General features: G+C 42.1%; 1 protein-coding gene across 2 annotated transcripts in view; it reads right to left on the bottom strand.

The window, feature by feature from the left end:
* The window catches only part of PDPR (pyruvate dehydrogenase phosphatase regulatory subunit), an 811,642-nt gene that overhangs the window by 18,493 nt on the left and 772,631 nt on the right, over positions 1-20,518 (bottom strand). For both annotated transcript variants that reach the window (XM_086945269.1, XM_086945270.1), the window contains exon 17: positions 7,886-8,068. In XM_086945269.1, coding sequence (XP_086801395.1) covers positions 7,886-8,068 — 183 coding nt within the window. The remainder of the gene's footprint in view (positions 1-7,885; positions 8,069-20,518) is intronic.

Here is a 20,518-nt window from a genome sequence, read left to right as displayed (position 1 = left end):
AGAAACAATGGGTAGCTTCCAGAAACACGTGTAGAAAGGAAAGAAAAAAATAGTGACATAAAAGCACAAATGTGTAGGGCTACACGTAATTGGGCCATGCGCTGTGGGAGGGATCAAGAGACAAAAAGGAGGGACAGTTACGAAAGACTGAGCACATGCAAGCAAGCATTTCCAAAGGATGATTGGATGAAGAAATGAAAAGCAATGGGTGGGCTTTAAGTCCACAGAGTGTATACAATAGGTCTCAAAGCGACAGCACATTCATTGTCTACGTGAGATCTAAAAAGGCCGGAATGTCAGAGTTAAGAAAATTGTTGACTGTACATGGTTTTGTAACCCTCTTTGCAATTGGTGTCTCAAATAGATACAGAGAGAAAAGTAATTTTTTATAGATTTCTAAGGACTAAGATCTATTAATAAGAATATCTACACGATCAATTAAATAAAAGTAAGTAAGTATTTTAGAATGCTCAACAGTAAACAGACAGAAGAGATCATTAATGGCGGTGCGAGGCTTAGTGATATTGAATTACTTAAATTAGGGCATTTAAATCCTAGAAAAGTACAGTATCATTCGCCCCCCCCCAAAATATAATGGTACATCTGAGAAAGGCACATTTGAAATAAAGAATGAGGAAAAACAGGTCGCTAATGCCAGCAGAACTTACCAGAATTGGGAGCCAAGTAAAAAACGCACCTGACTGCAATGTGGAAGACTTATGACTAAGCGGTTCATCGGGATACAAATAAAACAAGATTCCCCACAAATTCTGAAGTATATCAGGGGCATGGGGGACCAGAAAACAGCAAAGAACTGAGTCGCCAACTTGGAAAGGCAGACATTCTATGAGCCTAGCATCATTAATAGATAACTCAAGACATGGTTTTCGTGGTCAACAAAAGGTTATAGATAAAAGAAGAAGGATGCAAATATATGAATGGTTCAAAAAGGTGAGAATAAGACATGGTTCTCGAAAAACCAAGAGGTCCGTTGTGAGCTCTGGGTGTTTGGAAAACAGTAAGGAATGAAGTCACCATCTTAGAATGACAGACACTGTATAGACTAAGTCTCAAATATAGCTGAATACAAACAAAAAACAATTAATTATTGTGGTATACGTGGTAAAACACTGGTGATAAAAATAGATTATGAATATCTATAAGTGGCAACATATTAGAGCGATGACAAAAATGGGGGATTCACATTCTCATACAGGCAACTTATTGGTATTTGGATGTTCACATCTTTATATCATATGTGACAGCATCTGATCCCAAGGAGCTTTTTCTTCTTAAATTATCAGTCATACACATGGTAAGAGTCACGCAATTGGACGTACACACAATTTTTTCGCTTGTCATCTTTTATCTTTCAAGATCACTTAGTCCAGTATTGACCTAGCCATTGGTTAACTTAGTGGTGGCATGTATTTTGTAACACATCTTGGTTGTGCACACTTCTGTGCACAATACACTATAATTTCCCATCTCTTAATGTCTGATGCATTTTGCCTTTTTACATTTTTATCTCTATACTATTGCCCTGAAGGTGGGCTTGCAGATTTACTCCTAAGGGAGACCGCAATATCATCAGTTTCTTCACATCAACCTGTGAATTCTATGCATGTTCAAGAATCTAGACTTTTCACATAGGTTGACTTGTTGTTGCACAATTCAAGGATATTCAGACAAACATCAAAATTGTAGGTACAAACACCCTTGTTTGTGTATATATAAATATATGACCCGCTTTACTTGGATGCAATTAGAAATATATGGTCATTTTAGTATTGAAAAAAATATGTATTAATGCATACTTGCGATACTGGTATTGAAAAAACGTAATTATTGATTAAACTTATTTAATGTTTCGCTCTAGTAATGACCCAAAAATATGCTTTCATTAACTTAAACCATTACTGCCAAAACGTTTTCTTAAACAATAATAAGAAAGGTTAATTCGATCCATTGACCTACTGTATAGTAATCAAAACTGCTGTAATAATTCCTTCAGGATTTTTTTTTCTGGTAATAGCATATGCTTACCCTTCTCCTCAGAGACAACTGAGTTGCCCTCTCTGGTGTGTGTACGCTGGGTTATAATTAGGCACCTACCAGCACACAGGCTTAACACAGCTAGTACAATTGGGGGACAGTTTGTTTAATTTTTACACTTCTGGCACTTTGAGATCCTATGGGTAGGGAGGACACAGTCTAATAAACAGATGGTGTTTAGTGATGGCTAGTGGAGTTGGAGTGGTTAGGCACATCAGACTAATGGCAGTTTAGTCAACATATTGGAATTCAACCACATACATGTTCCAGTCAACTCAATCAACTGAGTTAAAACTTTAAGATGGTCAACCAGAATAAAGAGGGAGCCTAGGAAAAGGTCACTCAACTTAATAAACTATTTCTTGATGATGTAATTGCAATTCAACATTAGGAGTCTTAAAGATGAGGGCTACAGTATCCCCTTATATTTCAAGGGAGTCCTTAAAGGTACGGCACACAGTTGAGCGTCTTCTACAACACTGAATCTTCTTTGAATGTCTAGCATGCTCCTAAAAGACATCCAACAGGCCATATAGGTATGACTGCGGTAGTGTCTGTACACCATATGTTTCTCTTGATGTTGTCTGCCTCAACAATCACGTATGCAACAAAAAAGGAAGGGTCCGTCTGAGGGCCCTCTGATACCAAGATACGGTCTAAGTGACCATACCTAGATATCAGAGATGTGATAAGAAATGCAAAGGTTTGGGTAAACCCCTCCATATCGGATTTGGTGTGCTGACCCTCAAATTAGCATGGGGACCAATGCCATTGCACTGGATTAATATCATCTGTCCAGCAGTAGCTGTACATTTTACGTTGAAATTCGCAGCACCAAACAAGGAAAAAAAAACGTCATTTCACAAACTGAAAATTAGAAAAATGTAGAAAAACAAGTAGACAGCTCTTGACAAAAGTCTTCATGGACTTCCACTCTGTTGAACACCTGTTAGAAAGTAAAGACTGCCTGGGTAGGGAAGATGCGATAGAAAATCTACAGCGAATATAAAAACCTACATTTTACCAAGTTATTCATAGAAATACAGAAAGTATTGAAACGTCATAAAATATATAAAAAAATTGGTTGAAATTAGAATGTCAGTAAAAATATATAACAAGCATTTGCAATGCAATAGGTCTCGCATTAGGAAAGTTTGAGCTATTGGTATTGTAAATGACACATTTTTTGTTTATGTGTTGGTTTTGAAAATAGCGAAATAAATAGCTTTGTCACTTGCAATGCCAATAGTTTGAACTTTGGCAAATGTGACACCTGTAGCATTTGTAATGCAATCTGTGTTGTATTTACGTGACTTACATGTATTGATATCACAAATAGCAATGGCTTTTACATTCAATCCACCTTTTGGCTTCCAGCCTCCTGAGCCGCTCCAACTCAATACACTGTGTAAAAAACCTGGGAAGGCTGGGTGGTAGTACTTATATGGTTCCTGGCCGTTTTCAGAACTTTCCCTGCACTGAAATGTGAGGAAACTGTGAGATATTGGCCAAAATGTGTAGTTTGCAGGTCATTCTGCATACGAAAACCTAATGGGATACACGTAGATGAATGAGCCCTTACACAACGTGATCTTACGTCACCTTTCTGATGAGCAAAAGGTTAATTAATGTATCATATTTTCTCGCTCTAAATTGTTTGCAAAGAGGAAGCTATTATTCCAGAGTTTAACCAGCATAATTAAGTAGGATTTTTTAACAGGAAATTATGCAGTTTCATGAATTTAGGATATATCAAAGAAAGAGCACAGATAATTTTATGAATGAGGTCAATCGTAGTAAAATTAAAACTTTCCCTTTCAATAGATAGCATGTATTCTGATTTACTAAGTTGAGACGCTTCTGCGTGTTTAAGCAAGTGATTTCATTGCATTTAGAAGGCACCTTATTTTTTCCTAACATGTTCTTTGCAGCCCTGCTAAGTGCCAAACATCGAAGGTTAGACAGACTCATTACGGTGCATATTCCCACATCACTGGACTGAAATGCAATGTCCCGCAAATGTAGTAGTGCCCCTCTCCTCCACGTTTCCTCTAGGTGCTTTACAGGCGCGATGCCGGTGTCTGTGCTGGAGGAGAGATTCAATGCTAGCAGCATCTCGCTGTTTAGTGTCTCTCTGCCCTCCACTGTCTTCAGTCTGGTTCAACTTAGACCAGTACTGCTCCAGCAGGTACAGTGCTCTCTGCGTATCTGGAAAGTACCAAACAATAGTGTCATGCAAGTCTGTAAAAGGGTCACATGCGTGGATGCAGGCGACTCCTACCGGCGTGGACAGGGTAATGAAAAAATGTCTGTAATATCCGGAGGGTTGACAGAGGCTCTATATAATGGACGTGGCCAGCAGTATAAAAAATGCAACGTTGCTTATTTTCGGGGAATCTGATTTTTATACATAACACATACACATATAATGAGCAACCATAACAGACACATAATAGGGTGTAAGGTTGCAAATGCCGAGGACCGCAATACCAAGTGCGCAGAACGACTGCCGATATTATACACACTGTTGCGGGACAGTTCAGTTTCGAAAACGAGGCCTGACACGCAAAAAGGGATTTCCGTCCGGGAGAAAGGAGAGGCGTGACACGCACTGAAGGGGCGGAGAAACAACGGAGCGGGCTGCGGAGTCTGGTCTGACACGGAGGGACAGGACGAGAGGAGCCGGTGAGGGGGGGCGTCGGGGCACTTTGACGGTGCCCGCCCCCCCAGTGATGGAAGCCCTGCTTGTGCCCGGTGAGCGGGGTTGGGAGTGTGTGTGTGTGCGGGTTTGTAAGAGGGGGGTGCGCGCGCTTGTATGTGCCTGCGTGTGTTGTGCCTGTCTGCGTGTATGTGTGTGTGTGGGTGGGGTGTGGGGGCGGCAGCGTGTGTATGTGTGCGCGTGCGTGCGTGCATGCAGAGGGGTGGGGGATGGCTGTGTCTGTGCCGTTAATGCGTGAGAGGGAAGCGAGTTAGTCTGCGCAAGCGCAGCTCAGACGCGCGCTCCCGAGGTGAAATCTGACAATGTGAAAGCGTAAGTCTGATAGCTGTCCACATTCCTAAATACGGGCCACAATAGGTCTGAAGCAGACACCTTCAATGCTCACGCATTGAGGGTAGGTCTGCTCGACCTAAAAAGGAAGTCTTGTGTTCTGCAGTCCTTCTCACAGAGCTCGAAAAATTCAATGAGTCATTGTCACTACGTTGCATGCTGTGCTTCTAGTTGTCCTTATCCAACCTTAAAGTGAAAATGAAGTATTTTCCCCTATTACAGGTTGTATTTGTATGGAATTAACTTCTTTCAATTTGCTCTCATGTAAAATGAAAATGTGGTTTGGACTTGAGTGGTAAAACCACATTTTAAGAAGGGAACTTTGGGGTTTTTCTTGTACAGAGGTTTTAAAAGACGACAAATAAACACATTTTGACTTTCCATTGGTATTCTTTTTCGCTTAGTACAGAAAGATGTATTACTATTATAAAAATGTTCTGAGCTCATCCCTCATATGGCTGGAAACATTAAATGCTTATGAATATTGATGAAGATCTTGTGACAGAAAAAACGCCAAGATCCTACACACCATGACTTAGGAGACAGGGCAATTAGAGTGAGATCCAACTGGCTCTGGAGAGCAGGGGGAGGAGATTGGCTGACTGGTATGCTACTGTCCCACTGCCAGGTGCAGTAGAGCAGAACAAACACACACACTCACATAATGTCCCCCCAAACTCGGATGCCCAGATAGTATAGAAGAAGAAGTAGCAAGGGGGTGTTTCACTCAGCGTTCGAATAAAAACCAAGCCCAGCTCTCGGGTTCCTGATTTCTCCACGTGTTGCAGAGCTTTCAGAAGGACGAGAAACCCATAATCTAGTTGGGACAGTGATAATCATGATGCATTACTACATGCGTGCACTGCCCTTACGGTTGTCTGTCTCCTTCTGCTGAACTTTTTGTGACATACGGCCCATCCTGTGCCGCACTCCACTTGAGTCTGGCCCCTCCCGACTTTACACCCACAATAGGTTTCTTCGAGATTCAGAATGAAGGCAGTTGTTAGCTCCTGCACTACAAGTTGCTGGTGGCTTAGGCCACATTACCTGGTCGCACCAATTTCTGCCCGGAGCAGACAATATGTAGTCAGAAACAAATTCACAACTGGGAACCACTAAGATTCCAGATAATTTTTTTTGCATAGCTTGCAAATAAGCGTAGAGGGCAGCCATGGAGAAGAGTAACATTTCTGCTTCTCCTTGAGTTTATGATACCTTTTTCTCTTTTTTGAGGTTCTTGTAAGTCCATGAAATATGACCCATCAGCAGAGTAACTAGTGGTGGCTGGTACTACTTAAAAGAGCACAGCATTTGAAGTCAGCGACAATAAAGAAGTGGAAGGAGCTGAACGTTTTGGGAGCTGTGGAGCAAACAAGATGGTAGGCACAGGACAGAGGAAACTCCTTATGCCAGTGTGCTATTAGTGAGACTATTCTGGGACCGCATCTAGCAGGAGATGCAATGTCTAAGAAAGCAGCAGACTAACCATCTTTCCAACAAGGTGCATCAGTCGGTATGTAGTTGCTTGAGAGCAAAGCTGAAAAGCAGGAAGTCACAACAAGGGCTAAAAACATTAGAGTATTACGATTTTATCTTATAGATACTGTCTGGAACAACAATAAGGTGCTGCATTATTTTTTCACAGAATATCTGACTCCTCCTACTCATTCTAAATATTCCCTGCCGAAAGAAAAGTTTTGGAACTCTTCTATGTGGCTCATGTCATCCATTGAGCATGTGTCACCATTACAATGATACTGGGTTACATGGATGGGCCAAGTGCCATTTTGAAAATCACATCTACGATAAAATGCAACAAGTAGGTAGATGGGAACTCAATTCTACAGCTTCCATAGTTCGCTATGGAGACTTAGTTCAAAGAAAACAGTTCCCGGAGATTTGTAGGGAGCGTTTGTTTATGGGCCTTTCGGTGTCTGTAGATCCCATCCCAGTAAAGTTGTAAGTGGAGAATGGGAACAGGACTTAGGCTTTGCCAAACAAGGAAGCTGCCAGATTTTTTTTTAGAGAAAATTACAAATGGCTCGACCTTGGAGAGCGCAATACGCCTTCATTGTTTGATTGCCTCTGTCCTGTGGCTCCGCTCAAACCAGTTCAAAGTTCCTGGGTGTGTTCGTGATCAGAGGGGTGCAGTGGATATTCAGTAGACTTTTATACAAATCTGAGTGCTGCAATTTTATATTATTTTCCCCCAACATTCCAATTTGCCCTTTCTCTACTTTCCACCTTTTGCTATTAGTATTGGAAATTTGGTGCGTTTTTCTTAAAAGTGTTTGTGATGGATGGTACAGGGGTTTTAGACTGTAATAGTGGTTAATGTGAAACGTGTATGAGTAGTTTTGGTTGCTGTGGGGCTGTATGAGGCACTGACCTTTTTTGCTAATAATTTTTTTTTTTTCAAATTGCAAAAACGGATTGGAATTTTTAGGGTGCAGAGGCATAAGAAATGGAGAGCCCGTGCAATGTTTATAGGCACATGTTGGTGCTGGATGATATTTCCCCATTAGTACAATCCCATCATGTTGCATGTCCAGCCTTTGTCCACAGAAGTACTACACCACTCTGAGGATACAGCTATTACCAGATTGCTATGGTAGGATACAATAAATGACTCCAAAAATGCCAGAGAAAAGATGATGATTAAGGAAAAGGCATAACTTAAAAGCAGGTGGGGAAGTATGTAGGAAAAGATGTGAAGAACAACAGGGGTACGCGTGATCAAAATTGTTAACTGGACAATTATTTGGAAAAGAAGGTACTAACCTTGTCAAGTTTAACCCTGAATTCACGGCCACACTCCAGTGGGGTGGTGAAGGCATCCAGGTCTTGGCCCCAGAATGCAAAGAACTTTTCGATGCGTAGGCTGCGCAATGCATAATATCCAGCGTTACGAATTCCATACTTCTGTCCAACACTCATTACCTCATTGTAAACATGTAAAGCATACTGTGGAAAAAAGTAGACATTGTTGAAATAAGAAAACAAAGAAGGTTTAAGTCTGTCATGTAAGAAAAAATTCCTTGTAACTGTTCTCCAGTTTTGGTACCTTTCATAGATTTACATGCTTTAATCATTCTCCGTCGTTAAGCTGGGAGTCCCATGGTATCTTTACAAAAGCACCTGAGAGAATAAGGAATACATTTTTTACCTTTGGTAACCCTCTTTCTGGTGAGTTGTAGATCAAACCATTGATTCCTCCCCTTGTGAGTACCCCCAGGATCTGAGATTTTTCAGCTAGTGTGCCGGTAGGTGGCGTCGTTCTGCTCCGCGTCAGCAGAACAGAAGGGGGAAAGAACTTGGCTTTCCAGGCAGTAGTGCTTTGTGAATGCATGAACTGACCCATGTCCAAAACAGTCACTCCAAGTGCCAACGTGCTTTTAGCAGCTTTAGCTCTGGTGTAATGAGCCTGAAGGCCTTACGGGGCTCTTTCTTATTCACACAATAGCAAATCTTAATAAAAACCACATTCTAACTGGAAATCGTTCTTTCTGCACTGCTCATCAGTTTTTCACCACAGAGAAACCCAAAAAGAGCTGCCAGATAGTGGTCTCAGATCTCTCTTCCGATCTAGGCGATGGAGTCCCTTTTCCTCCCTGGATGGATGTGAAGGAGTGAAGAACGTTATCAGGGTGATCGATTGGCCAATATGGAAAGGTGTTACCACTTTCTGGAAGAATGTTACCAAGGTCCTGAGCACTAGCTTGTTCGAAAAGGTGGTGGTGCACTGCTGCTAAACAGAAATTGTTTGCACCTCACTTAGGCTGACGTGATTGCAATGAGAAACACCGTTTTAAATGTAAATTACCCGAGAGGATAACTGTGTATTGGCTCGAATGGGGTGCACATAAAAAGTGAGCACTATATGGAGGTCCCAATGGACATCACAAAGGGTTATCGCAAGGACACATGGATCAGCCATTTGTTTTTGTTTTTTTAAACAGCACAGCAGGTGATTTAAAAATAAAGATGGTTGATCATGAAAACATGCAAAGGCAGATCAGGATAACAATACAGACAAGGAAAAACAGAAGAACATCAAACAACTGTGATTGTAAGAGTTGGACATACAGAGAAAAACACCAAACAATAAACTGCTCCCAATGTACCACATGAACCTGGTGGAGGGACAGCTGGCTGCCAGAATAACATTTACTACCTTGGGAGGGAGATCAAAAGCTGTCAATTGTCATTACTCAATCTTCAAGAATGGAGGCATATGTTGTACAGGTTTGGATACAGGACCCTGCCCTACTGTTTTGACAGAAAAATGTCCTTAAGAGGCAACTGGATGGTCAAGACCAGAAGTTCTGGGTACCACATTCTTCTTGCCCAATCAAGAGCGCTACAATGACCTGGGCCTGGTTGACCCTGATTCCTCAGAACTTTCGGCAGAAGAGGTAGAGGCAGGCAGGCATACAGGAGTCCCAAGGTCCAGTCGAGCTGGAAGGTATCTCAGAGCACAAACTGCCTAGGGAAATTCAGCATAAACATGCTTGGACATTGCACGTTCTCGTGGTGGTGATGGAGCCAGGGTTTCCCCCTTTTTGGAAGAATCCATGTGGCACCTATGAGGGCAGCCACATTTGTGATCCATTAGGCAATGCTGACTGAGTTTGATGGCATTTAAAGATCCTACCAGGTGTTGTACAACCAGGAAAATGCCCTGATGACTCAGTCAGTTCCAGAGGCACAGAGCCTCCTTGCACAGGATCCACGACTGCACTATCCCCTATTTGTTGCGCAGAGGTAACAACGTATCCACCTCTATATGGATGACCGTGTGCCACTGAGGACAAACTAAAGGGGTCTTGCAGCGGTGGTGGAAGGAGAGTCTGAAGAGACTGTAGTTCGTTGCCACTTGGGGTCAGGATGCTCTTTGCAGACTCCCCGGTCATGGCATCTGCTGTAAGCCTTTTCCGAACCCCGAAAGGGTTGACACTGCTAGGTAAACTGCAACGCTCGTGGTGCTATGCCCAAAAAGCCGGCTGTTGCCTTACTTCCTTAACATGCTCTAATGCGCAGTCCACATTGTCTATAAAGAGATGGGTGGCATAAAAGGGATGCCCATAAGGGACTGCTGAACTTCACTCAAGAAGTCCATGGATCTTAAATAAGCGTGGTGCAGAAGCACCACACTGGTATAAAGTGTCCTACCCACACTTTCTGAAGTGGCCAGGCCTCACCCGATCACGTATTTCGCAGCGTCTTGGCCATCATGAATTATTTGCTGGAGGTTGGCCCAAAGGTCATCTGGGACTGCAGGCAAGATACGGGCCACTACATCTCACAATGCATGCAAATAACATCCTTGACAATTCATAGAATGGCTTCCGTTCCCGGTATAGTACAGAGTCGGCCCTGTTAACGGTGGCTGAACACCTCAAATCCGCGCTGGATGCAGGCAGCACATCTGTCCTGGTGCTGCATGATCTAAGCGCAGCATTTGACACAGTGTCACATGAAATATTACTCCAACACTTGGAGGAAATTGGAATAGGAAATACGGCACTTGCTTGGTTTGCCTTTTTCCTTTCGGAACGAACGTTCCAAGTGACAGCTCCCCCTTTTGTCTCCCAAACCCACACACTTCGATGAGGGGTCCCTCCGGGCTCCACTCTAAGCCCCACGCTCTTAAAATATTTATGTGAGCCCTTTGGCCAGATTAGCCAAAGCTAGAGTAATGTCCCTGGTGTCATATGCCGATGACACCCAACTGGTGTTCACCCTCTCCAACAACCCCACCCAAGACAAACAAAAATTTAAAGAGGATATTTCCTCTATTGCGGAATGGATGACTAATAATTGTTTGCAATTGAACTCTTCCAAGTCAGAAATCCTCTTAGTGGGCAAAGATTCCCATCAGTGGACTAATGACTGGTGGTCTCTGACACTTGGCAACCCCCGGACCCTAAAACCATGGTAAAAAACTTGGGCATCCTATTAGATAAAGATCTGAACTTTGAAACGCATGCTAAAACAGTGGCCGGAAAATGTTTTGGGATACTCCATGGTCTGAGACCAGTTCTGGGTCTCTTTGATGCTCAAACACGCCAGCTGATTGTTCAGGCGTCTATCCTGGCCTGTCTGGACAATTGCAACGCTCTCCTCCTTGGGTCTAACAAATCGGTGATGAGGTGCTTGCAACGAGTCCAGAACGCGGCAGCAGGTGCTATCTTTGCTATACGGAAGTTCAGTCACGCCTCCAACCTTCTCCATCGTCTTCACTGGCTACCGATTGAGCAGCGGATAAGCTTTAAGACACGCAGTATCATGCACAAGAAGAAATTCGATCTATGAACCTGATGGGTTCTGCAGATGTGTGCTAGTAAGATTTGAGTCTAGGGCCTTGGGGTGACAAACAAGATTTGTGGCACCTCAGCTGGCTGCAGATGGTGTAGGTGAGGCCTGGCTGTCAGTGGAGGAGGGATGCTTTGAGGCGTTGGTGGAGGCTGATATGAAAGATATGCTGGTGGTTTCGTCAGAAATAAGGTATAGTAGTCGGTCAATAGATGTAAGTTTTTGAGCAGGTAAACTGGCACTGAATCATTTGGAAGGTCCTGGTGATCTTCATATCCCCTCAAATAAAGTTCACAGAGACAGTCGTTGTGGGCTCTATTACCCAGCATTTCCTCCCTTTCTCTGTAACAAGGATAATTATAAAAATTCTGAGGTGATTCTGGTTCACAGGAAGAGGAGTAACCATGCTGGAAAGGGTGCCTGTCGACAGACCAGAATTTGCCAGAATCAGGTTGACGGGGTCTCTGATGGGACAGTCATCGACAACAGATGTTTCTTTTTCATTGACAGTGGAGGTGGTGAGCTCCTCATCAACAGTGTATCCCTCAACAAAACTAATGTTGACGATTTTGAGGTGTGTGTTTTCCACAGGCTTCTAAGATGATGAAGCTGGTTACACAACACAAGGTGAAGATCTGTTAGTGTCCATATGGCATATGGTGCTTATGTCCCTTTTTCCCACCTTCTTCAGATGTTGGCATTAAGCAAGGTGATATCTGCAGCATTTTGGAAAATGGCAATTACAGAAAAATAGTCGGAAAGTCCATGTTCGTTGCGTTTTCGCCCAGGTTATTTATCGTGTTGGACTCTGTAGTTGGGACCTCTGTTTTAGAAGGCGCTACAACCATACATACTTTTATAAATATAGGTTGCCTTTTTACTCTCACATAGCAGCTCCTGCAACCGAGGACCTGGCTACCTGTCATGAATCTTTGGCTGCCACTGGGAAATAATATTATTACTAACTAGTGAGGTAAAGTGCAGTTCACCTTGCTGTTTGGGACCAAGTAACTTGCCGAATTGTCGGTCACAGAACTTATCTCCACAATTCATCATCAATGTCATGAATCTTACAAAGCTGTAAAGTCAATGTCTAAATTACAACCAGGTCTGACACGGGATCCATAAGGAAAACAAATATTAATGTGGATCTCAGAATAGTGGACTCTGCCAGTGGCTTTCCCTATATACTATTATGGAATTTAAAAATATGGATATTGTGGAAGCTTGCAAGCTAAGGTTAAAAAAGAATTGTGCAAAGAGAAAGAACTATGGCATTGTGGATTATGGCAGAGTGAGGTAAAACCTGGGTCCACAGTGATTATGCATCCTACCAAGATCCTACATTGTTACTTTCCTATTGTACTGCAATATGCGCCAACTGCTTGGGAAGCTCTCAAAATATCCTCAGAGATAATCCCAACCCACTGTAATGAAGTCTTTATATCCTATCACATTTTGTTTACTGGCTAGACTAAAATATTTCAAATGCACCATTACCTCTATATTTACCAGGAGTTCCCTAAGATGGAATCCCCAAACTGCCACCATGAAAAATAATATTTAAATCCCATAAGGTTTGATCAATGTTGGTGCAAATCATGTCACTAATTACCCAAATGTCTGTAGGGGACCGCTACCAACTGCCTTACATATTGTTTGTAAATCCTTCCTATATTTTTACAAGCTTTATACAGAAAAGGTGTAATCAATTCACATACATAAAAACAAATAACTGTCGCCTGCAATGGTTAAAACTGTTATGTTCATATAATGTGACACATGCAGCTCAGCCTTTCGCGAGCTCCGTCAAGATACAGTTGTAAATCCTACCAATTTTGACTGGTTTCTGAACGACAAATGTCTTGTACAATCCATAATTTGGTATTACATTTAAAACCGTTTTCTGAAAATATCACTCAGACTATATCCTTGCATTTAAATTTAATATAGTTTTGCATAATATACATTGGCCTAGATTGCGGTCTGAAGTACACTATTTGTTTTCCAATAAACACTCACTAAATACTGTTAATTGCTCCTAAATTTGTCTAATATATCCATTAGGGTATCGATTCATGTTTTACTTGTTTTTCCAACAGATCTACACTCAAACATTCAGTTAGGGTACGGATGTTGCTTATCACTTCGACTGAAACAGAAACGCTAGCAAAAGGTTGAAGAACCCTATCATACACAATTCAAAGTAAATGGAGATGCAGTTGCCAATGAGTGAGGAGATGAAAGACTTAATTACCATAACTTTAATGGGGAGGAAAAATGTATAGAAATCTCAAGCAATCTCGGGTAGAAAAAAGAGCTAACCAATGAGAGGCTTCCAGATGCAACTACAGAAACATGAAACTACCTTTGGTGACAATATTGGTGGTGGATACAGGCTTCAGACTGGCTTGAAAAAGCTTTTCCCAGATGGCTCTGCAGCATCATCATCATCATCATCATATGTTGCCATGCGGCTGCTGTGGTAATTCCGCCAGTTGTATGACTTAATGCATGCATTTACAATGCAAGCCTTTACCATGCTTCCATTACCACGCATTGCCTTTACAACACAAGCCTTTACCAAGCATGCCTTTACAACGCAAGGCAAGTATATACAAGGTAAGTCAAATCCATTTATATGGGTCTATGGCTGAAAGGGTTTTGTTTATAATATATATATGTATATATACACACACACACATATATATACACACACACACAAACATATATATATATATATATATATATATATATATATATATATATATATATATATATATATATATATATATATATATATATATATATATATATATATATATATATATTCACTGAAAAAACCATAGGTTATAGACCATATATAGTTAGGAATTCGCATTTACAAAACCTTATTTTACTCACACAAAACCATTGAAATTCCATATATAGTTAGTTGCACTAACTATATATCGCGCACCCGCAATCCACTGCTGATGAGGTCACATATTACATCATTCATGACATGGTCAGTGACATCACTGATGACATCACTGATGACATCTCAAATGACATCACTGATGACAACATCCAGTGACTGTATGTTTCTGTAAAGTTAAAATATGTCTTACATATTGAAGAATGAGTGGATGTATAAGTGTCTGGATGAAGGATTTAGTAGGTGCATGACTGACTGTATGAGTGAGTGATTAAATGTGTCTCACTGAGTGCATGGGTTAGTGACTAAACTGTCTTAATTTGTGCATCATTATGTCTGTTGTTCTGTAAACTGTTGCATGTGTTGATAAGTAGCTATATGAGTAACTATATGGGTTATTGATTGGTTGCCCAAGTATTTGTATGGGAGACTGAGTGTGTGTGTGTGTGGTTGGCTGGGAGGTGTATGACTCTGTGCATAGATGTGTGAGCAGTTGATTCACTAGATGTATGCTTTCAAAAGTGCATGTGGAAACAGCTGTATGGGCGGTTGACTGTGTGCATGAGTGTATTGGTGAGTGAATGGATATCTCAGTGCTACATGTCAAAGTAAGTACATATGTAAAACACAGTACATGTGAGAGTTGACATATATACATAACTGTGCATAAGAGCCAGTGAATGTGTGAGTGGCTGTATGGATCATTGTGAACTTGTATCAGGGATTGTATAAGAGAGTAAATATGTGTTAGTATATGTTTGAATAAGTAAAGTTTGTATAACTGTATAGTTGAGGAAATGGAAGTGTGATTGATTCTTTGCATGACTGACTAGGTGTGTGAGTAACTCCATGGATGAGTGACAGTCTGTGAGTGTCTGTTTACACTGATTGTATCTAAGGTTATATTAGAGTCTGAAGAGGTTCATCGTATTATCACATGAATGATATCATCAGTGATGTGATCAGTAATGTCAAATGAGATGTCATTTGAGATGTCATCAGTGATGTCATTTGAGATGTCATCAGTGATGTCATCAGTGATGTCACTGACCATGTCATGAATGATGTAATATGTGACATCATCAGCAGTGGATTGCGGGTGCGCGATATATAGTTAGTGCAACTAACTATATATGGAATTTCAATGGTTTTGTGTGAGTAAAATAAGGTTTTGTAAATGCGAATTCCTAACTATATATGGTCTATAACCTATGTTTTTTTCAGTGAATTTTCAAGGTTTTGTAAATGCTAATTCCTAACTATATATGGTCTATAACCTATGGTTTTTTCAGTGAATATATATATATATACATACATATATAAACATATATCATCTGTATATCTATATAAATACAAACATAAATGCATGCATACATATACTTATATGCATACAGATGCATGTTATTTACATGAAAGTTGAAAAAACACTAATAAAAGCAAAGCTAAAAAGCCACCTCATTACAAACAGAATGGCTTTAACTTAAACGAGGGCGAGATCGATTGCATTTTCAATGCTTGTTTACTTTGGTTCCATCAAGAAGGCATTCAGATGTGTCACACATTTGCCATAAATTCTGAATGTTAGCACTCTAGTTGCACATTAGATCACTGTAGTAAAGCTACTGCTCACCAGGGACGTCTGCTGCTGGTATTCAAAGTGTATGTTTCAGTCTGCATGTCAGATTTTTTTTAATGAAATAGAAGAGGATTTGAGAAGTCACTCAAAATGATCCCTAATTTTTCTTTCTGAAGCACTAATCATACTTTCTATGGCAAAATTAACCCCCTCATGTTGTTCCTTTTTAAATTAAATGTTTTAAGAGTTACCACTTTATTCCAATCAAGATGGCTTCAGGTGTGCCATACCTTTGTAATAAGTAGGACTGTTAGCGCTCTAGTTGTTCTTTAGAACACTCTGGGACATTCTGTCATTGGGCTATACTTGGGCTACATCTGGGTGATATTTGGGCTACATTTGGGCTCTTTTGTCTCTGGTGGCCATTTTGGGAGACTGCATGTCAGAATTTTTTAATGAAATAGAAGAGGATTTGAAAAGTCACTCAAAATGTGCCCTAATTTTTCTTTCTGCAGCACTAATAATACCTTCTATTGCATAATATACCCCCTCATTTTGTTCCTTTTTAAATTAAATGTTTTAAGAGTTACCACTTTATTCCCATCACGATGGCTCCAGGTGTGCTATACCTTTGTAATAAGTAGGACTGTTAGCGCTCTAGTTGTTCTTTAGAACACTCTGGGACATTCTGTCATTTGGCTATACTTGGGCTACATCTGGGTGATATTTGGGCTACATTTGGGCTCTTTTGTCTCTGGTGGCCATTTTGGGAGACTGCATGTCAGAATGTTTTAATGAAATAGAAAAGGATTTGAGAAGTCACTCAAAATGTGCCCTAATTTTTCATTCTGCAGCACTAATCATACTTTCTATGGCAAAACATACCCCCTCATGTTGTTTCTTTTTAAATTAAATGTTTTAAGAGTTACCACTTTATTCCAATCAAGATGGCTTCAGGTGTGCCATACCTTTGTAATAAGTAGGACTGTTAGCGCTCTAGTTGTTCTTTAGAACACTCTGGGACATTCTGTCATTGGGCTATACTTGGGCTACATCTGGGTGATATTTGGGCTACATTTGGGCTCTTATGTCTCTGGTGGCCATTTTGGGAGACTGCATGTCAGAATGTTTTAATGAAATAGAAAAGGATTTGAGAAGTCACTCAAAATGTGCCCTAATTTTTCATTCTGCAGCACTAATCATACTTTCTATGGCAAAATATACCCCCTCATGTTGTTTCTTTTTAAATTAAATGTTTTAAGAGTTACCACTTTATTCCAATCAAGATGGCTTCAGGTGTGCCACACCTTTGTAATAAGTAGGACTGTTAGCGCTCTAGTTGTTCTTTAGAACACTCTAGGAGGCTGCAGTAGAACACAAAGGAATCAACTGACAGTCTCTGTCCTTGTTGGATGTACATGTTTTACTGAGAATGTCAGACTTCATTTTCACATGACTGAGAAAGATAATGTGAATTTACAGAAAATATGCTTTCAGTTTAGCTTATAGATCCCCTTCCAAACCACTGTGGGAAAATCATGAGATATTAGTTTTCTTTCAAACAATATTCATGATATCACAGCAGAAGGTTTTTTCACATGGTAAAATCACCTTAGAACCCACCACAATTCCTAAAACGAGTATGGTACCATCAACAAATGATTTATAATGTAACTAAAGTCCTAAAACCCTCTATTAACTACAATGCTTTTTAATGAGGTGCTATCATGTATATTGGTCCCAAGATGGCTGCCAACACTTCTTGGATGAAGTGCTGACAGCCAATCAGATCAGATGTGTGGTTAGGCTCCGCCCAGATATATATCTTTTGAACCTAAATTACTCAAAATCCACTGGAGCACATATATTGAGACCTAGCAAAGGCACATCGGGCTAACAGTCCCTACAATTTTGCCAAGTTTCGTGCAAATCCATTCAGCCGTTCGAGCTAAAAGTGAGGCCAACCGCCCTATGGAAATTAACATGGGAAAAACGCGTTTTGGGACCCCCCTTTTTTCTCGCCCCCCCCCTTGATGAAACCCCCCCAAATTGTCAGGGGCTGCTCAGAAACAAAATGTTCCATTTTCCTGAAAATTTCAGCCAATTCCGTCCACAAACGCCAAAGTTATTAGACATAGAATTTTCCAAAATCCCATAGAAAAAAAATCCTAACTATATATACCTACTGGCGACCGCCAGTAGGTAATATATATATATATATATATATATATATATATATATATACACATGCAATAGCAGCCAAATAACATCAGAGCTGAAATATGATGTGAAGAATTTCCACCATACATGAATAATAAGCATTAGAAACATGAGAAACACCACCAAAGATTGTTTAGAAACTGTTTTAATGCTCAGAAAGCAGTAGAAATTCTCATAACTCAATGGAAGCATAGAAAGCTCCCAGGCTGCATTGCAAACACACAGTCTAAAAAGACTGAAAAGCTAACCTGTAGCTGCATAGCAATAAACTGACACCCTGCCTTTAAGGCACCCATGACCCCCAGTATCCCATCATGCCTCAGGGGTGACAGTTAGGTCAGTTGTTCTTTCCGGCTCCTTCAGGAAGGATCCTGGTTACACAGCTCCACTATTTTTCTGTTTTCTGACAGAAAATTACCTCACTTTTAACAACTTTTTGACTTACTTTGACATTTTACACCTAGTCAAGTAAGAATCTGTCTTTTGCAGTCAGTTTAGTGAGCATTTTCAGCTGAGAATGCCTTCACCTGTCCTCATTGTGAGCACCTGTCAGGAAGAACTCTCAAAGACAGGGAAAGGATTCGCATTTATGGCCTGGCTCACAGGTCATCCAGAGAAAGGGCTCCGGTGAAGAAGGGCTCCAAGAAGATTAAAACATCTTCAAAAGAGAAGTCTTCGCACCCTTCAGCTTCAGCGTCGGGCTCGGCGCTGAGAAAAGAACCACCGGTGGGTCATTTTTCTTCAAAACTACCGTCGACAGCGGGCTTGCCGTCGAAGAGAAGACCAGGTACGTCAACGATGTCGAAGAATCCAGTTCCGTTGTCGAAATCCCCTCCGCCGTCGTCAACCAGGCGGTGAACGGCGTCGAGGGAGGTCACTCCTCCGCCGTCGTCAACCGGGCGACGTCCGGCGTCTAGGAATGTGACTCCGCCACAGTCAACCAGGCGACGGTCGGCGTCGAGATCTAGGACCCCTCCGCCACCGTCAACCCGGCGACGATCGGCGTCGAGGGAGGTCGTTCCTCCGCCGTCGTCATCCAGGCGACGACCGGCGTCGAGAAGTGTGACTCCTCCGCCGTCGTCTAAGAAACGACGTTCGGCGTCGAGGACCAAGACCCCTCCGCCGTCTAAACATCGATCGGCGTCGAGGAGGCAGTCTCCGTGGACGTCTCGTCGACGCTCGGCAACGACGGTGACCAATACCCCTCCGCCGTCGTCGCGCAGACATTCGGCGTAGAGAGAGAGGGCTCCGTCGACGGCTGGTCATCGCCGTTCTGCGTCGAGAGAGAGAGGGCTCCGTCGATGGCTGGTCATCGCCGTTCGGCATCGAGGGATCGTAGATCCTCGCATCGATCGCTGTCGAAGCATTCGACGTCGAAATTGTTGCTCCCGCCGACTCCAAAGAAGCATTCGGTGTCGAGAGAAAGACATTTGACGCCGGAACGCTCAACGTCGAGGCGTTCAGAAAGGAGCTCGATCGTCGTCGAGGAACTCTGTAATCATGGTTACGGAGTCAACTTCTCGCCATTCCACGATACAGTCTTCTGGATCCTCAACAGCATCTTCAAGATCCAGAAGCCCTGTCCGCAGATATCCGGTGCGGCAGCCAGATCCCTTGGCTGCGGAGGTCAGACTTTCACCTAGATGGTACAGGTCATTGGATCATTGGCGAGAGTCCGGGGCTACCAGACGACTACAAGAGTATGTCAGTCCTCAGCACAGATCTGCTCTCCAGAGGCTGGTGGAAGAAGCAGAAAAAACGCAGTCCTCCCAGGTGCCAGGCAAGCAAGTCACCTGTAAGAAGGCCAACCAGATCTCCCAGAAGAGAAGATCTGGTTAGATCTCATTCTCCCAGGAGGTCGCGTTCACCCAGAAGGAGAGATCCGGTCAGATCTCGCTCTCCTAGAGGGGAGGAACACCCAAGAAGATCACAGGAGAGGAGGCACGGTGCGCACCGTAGACGTCGAAGAACTCCGTCTACTTCATCTACCTCTTCGACCAGGTCCTCCAAGAGGAATTACTCTCCTACGATAACAGATAGTCCTGTTTCTAGATCCTCTCCAATAGATGACATAGGCACTTACCTAGATGTCCTACTAAGAGGAGCACAGAAGCTGAACATTGAGACGTCTGTCCCCCAGGTGGCTACGACAGTAATTTTTGAAACTTTGCACAAAAAAATCTGTCTCTCGCCCACTGGTGCCTTTGGTTCCGGGGATTATGGATCCGGTCAAGGACGTTTTCCTTACCCCAGCAGCCATCAGAGCGGTGCCAGCCCGCATACAGAAGTACAAACCTGCTTCATCAGACCCAGTTTTTGTACAATCGGACCCTCCAGCGGACTCTGTGATAGTGGCAGCTGCAAGGAAGACGAATGCAGTTGCTGC

The sequence above is a fragment of the Lissotriton vulgaris genome, chromosome 12 (assembly GCF_964263255.1).
Source record: "Lissotriton vulgaris chromosome 12, aLisVul1.2, whole genome shotgun sequence".
Classification (NCBI taxonomy): Eukaryota; Metazoa; Chordata; class Amphibia; order Caudata; family Salamandridae; genus Lissotriton; species Lissotriton vulgaris.
The sequence above is the reverse complement of the archived record's forward strand: the minus strand, read 5'-3'. Positions and strand labels throughout refer to the sequence as shown.